At 52.5% G+C, this 5,304-nt stretch overlaps 1 protein-coding gene across 1 annotated transcript in view; it reads right to left on the bottom strand.

The window, feature by feature from the left end:
• Window positions 1–295: 295 nt before the first annotated feature.
• Window positions 296–5,304, bottom strand: part of GPRC5C (G protein-coupled receptor class C group 5 member C) — a gene marked incomplete at its 3' end in the record, with an annotated part of 16,574 nt that continues 11,565 nt past the window's right edge. Inside the window, exon 2 of the mRNA XM_008048187.2 lies at window positions 296–1,378. Within this exon, the coding sequence (XP_008046378.2) occupies window positions 296–1,378 (1,083 nt within the window). The remainder of the gene's footprint in view (window positions 1,379–5,304) is intronic.

Raw genomic sequence — 5,304 nt, 5'->3', positions numbered from 1 at the left:
TATTGTAGAGATGAGGTCTCGCCTGCCCAGGTGGGTCTCGAACCCGCGGGCTCAGGCAACCCACTCACTTCAGCCTCCCAAAGCACGGGATGACAGGCTGAGCCACTGAGCCCGGCATGAATATTTTTAAAATGTTGTAGGAAATGGAATCCAGGGGTGCTCAGGCAAAAACTAAAGACAGCCTCAAGAACCTTCCGTCTTGCGCAGGAGGCTGACCTCCTGCCCTGCAATGACGACACGGGGTCCAGGGAGAGGGTCGAGGGAGGCGGCAGGGCCAGGGGGCCCCCAGACCCACCTGAGGCCGGCTCGTCCATGGAAAAGGCCTTGTTTTCCACGAACATGCTCTGACCCTTCTGCTCCTTCAGGATGGTCTCGTAGCCCACGCCCCGGGTGGGGTACGTGTCCCCCTGGTAACTCTGCTCCGGGCTGGCCTTGGTCACCTGGGAGACCTCGGGGATAACGTAGAAGAGGACAAAGGCCCAGGCGTTGGCGGCCAGGGCGATGGCCAGCGTGGGGTCGTCCCAGGTGGGGCTGCGGCGCTGCTCGTTGCCATAGGTGTACATGACGATCCACACCACCCAGATGGCGACGGAGGTGGCCGTGGTGAACAGCACAAAGGCCCCGTGCCTCCGCCAGCGCTTGAAGCGGCCGCACAGGGCGGGCCAGGCCCCCACGAAGGCACCCAGCAGCAGCAGCATGACGTAGATCAGAGCCATGACAAAGTCCATGTTGGCGATGGCGCAGGGGGCGGCCGCGGCCCAGCCGGCACTGCCGTTGCCCAGGGGGCTGCCCCCGCCCCCGCCCCGGACCAGGGTAATGATCAGCCACTCGGTGTTGATAATGACCTCCACGAGGGACAGCAACAGCGCCACGGTGAAAATCACCCAGCCCCGGGGCCCGTGGTTCTTCCGGGCCAGGAAGTTGAGCGCAAACACGTGGGCCACCAGGCAGGAGAAGCAGATGGCGAAGAGGACCCCGAAGAGGAAGCGCCGAGCGGCACAGGTGGAGAAGTTGGGCTTGACCACGCAGGCAAACACGAGGCAGAAGAGGCCCAGGGTCCCCAGCAGGAAGAACACCTGGGTCCCCAGCAGGCTCCGCTTCTTGGTGTCCTGCACAAAGGGGAGGCTGGCCACCAGGATGATGGTGAGCACGAACGTGGTGATGACGCCAGCCCCGGCCACTGCCTCCAGGACGATGCCCCACGCCCCAGAGCGGTCACACAGGTTGTAATAGAGCGGGTTGAGGTCGGAGCTGCAGCCAGGGGGGGCCTGGCTCTCGGCCTGGGCCCCGGGGACCAGGAAGAGAGGCAGCCCCAGACACATCAGCAGGGCTTTGCGGGTGGCCATCCTGGCGCCCAGGCCAGGCTCCGGCTGGGTCCCTAGGGACAGAGGGAGAAGGGACAAAGTCAGTCCTCCACGGTCAGACTCCAATGTATGTGGTGCTGCCTCCCCACTCCTGAAACAGGGCAAAAAAAATGCTAGTTGATCATGAAACTGCCTCTTGGGCTTCAGAATCCTTCTTAACACAGAACTCCTAGGAGGCATATCAGCTGACCAGAGAGACAAATGAGACCAAAGCTCATGCATGAGCCCTACTCCTAGCCATGGAAAAGGAGGGCTGTCACTGAATTTTTGATTCTTTCTCTTCCACCAGTATTAACCTGGGTTCTGATATCTCCTGAGCTCGGGCAGCTAGAATTGGGGAAGCAGGGACTTGTGAGAAAAATCAGCTGAGCACAGTGGCTCACAGCTGTAATCCCAGCACTTTAGGAGGCCATGGTGGGAGGATTACTTGAGCCTAGGAGTTCGACACCAGCCTGGGAAATACAACAAGACTTCATCTCCATAAAAAAATATTTTAAGGCTGGACTCGGTGGCTCAGCCTGTAATCCCCGCTTTGGGAGGCCGAGGTGAGTGAATTGCCTGAGCCCGCGGGTTCGAGACCCACCTGGGCAACTTGGCGAGACCTCATCTCTACAATAAATCAAAATTAGCCGGGCGTGGTAGCGCGTGCCTGTAGTTCCAGTTACTTGGAAGGCTGAGGCGGAAGGGTCGCCGGAGCCCAGCAGGTCGAGGCTGCAGTGGCCGGAAGTGGCCACTGCACTAAAGTCTGGGTGATAGAATAAAACACCAACTCAAAAAAAAAAAAAAGTTTTAAAAAAAGACCAGGCTCAGTGGCTCACCCTGTCATCCCAGCACTTTGGGAGGCTGAGGCAAGTGGATTGCCTGAGCCCGCGGGTTCAAGACCAGCCCTGGCAACTTTGGCGAGACCTCGTTTCTACAATAAATCAAAAATTACCCGGGCGTGGTAGCACAGGCCTATAGTTCTAGCTACTTGGAAGGCTGAGGCGGAAGGATCGCCGGAGCCCAGCAGGTTGAGGCTGCAGTGGTTGGGAGCGTGCCACTGTACTCCAGTCTGGGCAACAGAGTGAGAGTCCAACTCAAAATAAAAAAAAAAATTAGCCCAGCGTGGTGGTACACACCTGTAGTCTCAGCTACTCAGGAAGCTGAGGTGGAGGGATCGCCAGAGCCCAAGAGATCGAGGCTGCAGTGAGCCGTGACCATGCACTCCAGCCTGGGCGACGGAGTGAGACCCTGACTCAAAAAGAAAAAAGAAAGTCTGAACCAACCAGGCACACCACCCATCCAGCACTTCCTTCCTCTCTGCTCGGAACTTCCAGGGTTCTGTAGGTCAGCTACCGTGTTCCTCAACGCTGTCTCTGTGATACCTAAATCCTAGCTCGTGAGCCATGCATTTGCTCAATCATTCATTCATTCCACAAGTACCTACCAGCCCTTGTGACAGGCATAACCAGCAGCCAGAATAAAATGAAGAGAAAGTGGAAAAGTGTCTATTGACGCTCCTCCATCCCTCCCATGACCTCCCTTCCTTCTCTCCCTTTCAGTGCCAAGTCTGCTCTTCAGAATCCAACTGTTCTGGCCCAGCTCAGACGCTGAAGTCAAGGATATACAATAAACGAATTCCCCAGCTGAGTTAATGACTTCATGCAAAGCTTTTCCTGTGGGGCGTCCACATTTTGAAAGCAAGAAGCAGGCAAGGGCTACGCAAAACCCAAAGGAATTAATCTTCAACGGAAGACTTTAAGACGTTGTAACCAGAAGGCAAGAAAGATGGCTTTTATTAACACCAGGAGAGAAGTGTTTTGCTCCATCTACTAACTGCAGCTCTACCAAATGTCACAGATCAGCACCAAAGAAAACCAAACCCCTGCTCCCAATGCCAGCTGGATTTTCCCTGTGTGAAGTGGAGGTCACGGATGTGACAGGTTAAGAGAAATTGAAGACAAAATCAGTGAGTTTTCCAATTAAAGGCTTTACGTGAACTTGGAGACCTCACAAAATTAGAACCAAATGCTCTAAAAAGCAGGTTCTAAATTCCAAAATTCTATGAAGTGCATGTGTTCCACATGGTTAAATAACTCGTTGTAACTCTGCTTCTTCAGGCTTTATCAAGAACTCTCCAGAAAAACAGCCACCAAGTTTTCCTGGGCTGACAGTGAACACTAGTAACTGGCAGGGGAATGGCATTATTTGACTCAAATATCCTCCCCACCATCCATGTTCCTCTTTTTTGGGGGGAGATTCGGGAGAGGGGCTGTTTGCACACAGTTTATTTCCCTATTGCTTTTCACCATTCCTGGCTACTTAATTTCTAATAGGCAAACAAAAATCCTAAATCCCAGTCGATAGAAACTGTCTCCCCAACATTGATTAGTGAAAGAACACTTGCTAACTCAGGGGATGTGAAACTCGTAAAATTAAGTGAAATTGACATAATAAAGATGGTCAATTTTCAAACTCCTTTAAGACAGTCTGCATGGCACTTTAAAAATATTTCAGCTGAGCCATCTCGGCCACCTCCTCAACTTTCCATTCAGCTTGCAAGGCATTAACTCCTCAAATGAACAATCCTATGTAAATTTACTATTGTTTTTCTAAATAACCAGGTGTAACAGCTAGTTTTTCTTTACCTTCTATGCAGAAGCATGTTTCCCCTATACAGTGACTTAAATAAGCTTGGGGGAGAGGAGGGTCGTGTAATTGTAAATCAATAAAGCACCAAGTCTATTTTATTTACAAGTACTGGGAAGAGAAAAGAGGAGAAAAAGAGGGTCATTAGGCAGGGCGTAACAGTGAGTCTCTCCGGGATGATAATTTATGGGTAACAATGCGCTTATGGGATCCTAACCATCCAGCTCCATCCTGGGTGTGCTGGCCCACAGCCCACTAGCCAGAAGAACTTGGGGTGAACTTGGAAATAAGGAAAGAACACTGAGGAATACCACTCAGCCTCAAGCACCTGTGCCTTCAAGGGCCCTCACCTCACCCCCTTAGCCAGGTCCCAGTTCAGAACAGGCCATTATTCCAAGTCAGCAAATATTTACTGTGCACGGGGGGGATGCAGCCCCCCCCCCCCGTGCTCAGAGCTGTGGAAAATATAAAGATGAACAAACACAGTCCCTGACTTGACGGGCTTTAAAATCTGATAGGAGAGATAAGGCAGTTATACGAAAAAAGTACACAAGGAAGAATATGATGAGGAGACGGCGTCCAGCAGAATTGACCTAGAGGAAAGAGAAAGGTGCCACAGGGACACAGAAAAGGAAGAGGCCTTCTGGCTGACAGGTCAAAAGGGACAGAATGCAGGCGACCGTTGAGCATTTTATTCAGGGCTTCATAAAAACATACCAGGTCTCAGTCACTGACATGAGACAGGGACACAAAAAACAGCCCTGGCCAGATGCAGTGGCTCACGCCTATGATCCCAGCACTTAAGGAGGCTGAGGTGAGAGGATTACCTAAGCCCACAGGTTTGAGACCAGCCTGGGCAACTTAGCAAGACGTCACCTCTACAGTAAACCAAAAAATTAGCCGGGCGTGGTGGTGTGCGCCTGTAGTTCCAGCTACTTGGAAGGCTGAGGTGGAAGGATTGACTGAGCCCAGCAGGTCGAGGCCGCAGTGGCCATGAGTGTGCCACTGCACTTCAGCCTGGGCGACGGAGTGAGACTCCAACTCAAAAAAACGAAAAACAAAACAAAACAAAAACCAGCCCTGAGCTGAGGGAGGAAAGGAATGGCAGAAAAGATGGTCTAAGTCAAAACCAAGATGAGTCTAAGTTCGGAGCAAGTGGAAAAAAAGTCAAGTTCGCCAAGTGTGACCTGAGCTTGGAAAGGGAGGCTACAATTTGCACCCCATGAGAAATGCTCCGGGAAGCCGGGCCCGGTGGCTCAGCCCGTAATCCCGCGCCTTTGGGAGGCTGAGGTGAGTGGATGGCCTGAGCCTG

This window comes from Carlito syrichta, unplaced genomic scaffold (genome assembly GCF_000164805.1).
Source record: "Carlito syrichta isolate Samal-C Ts95f unplaced genomic scaffold, Tarsius_syrichta-2.0.1 Scaffold120789, whole genome shotgun sequence".
Lineage (NCBI taxonomy): Eukaryota > Metazoa > Chordata > Mammalia > Primates > Tarsiidae > Carlito > Carlito syrichta.
The sequence above is the reverse complement of the archived record's forward strand: the minus strand, read 5'-3'. Positions and strand labels throughout refer to the sequence as shown.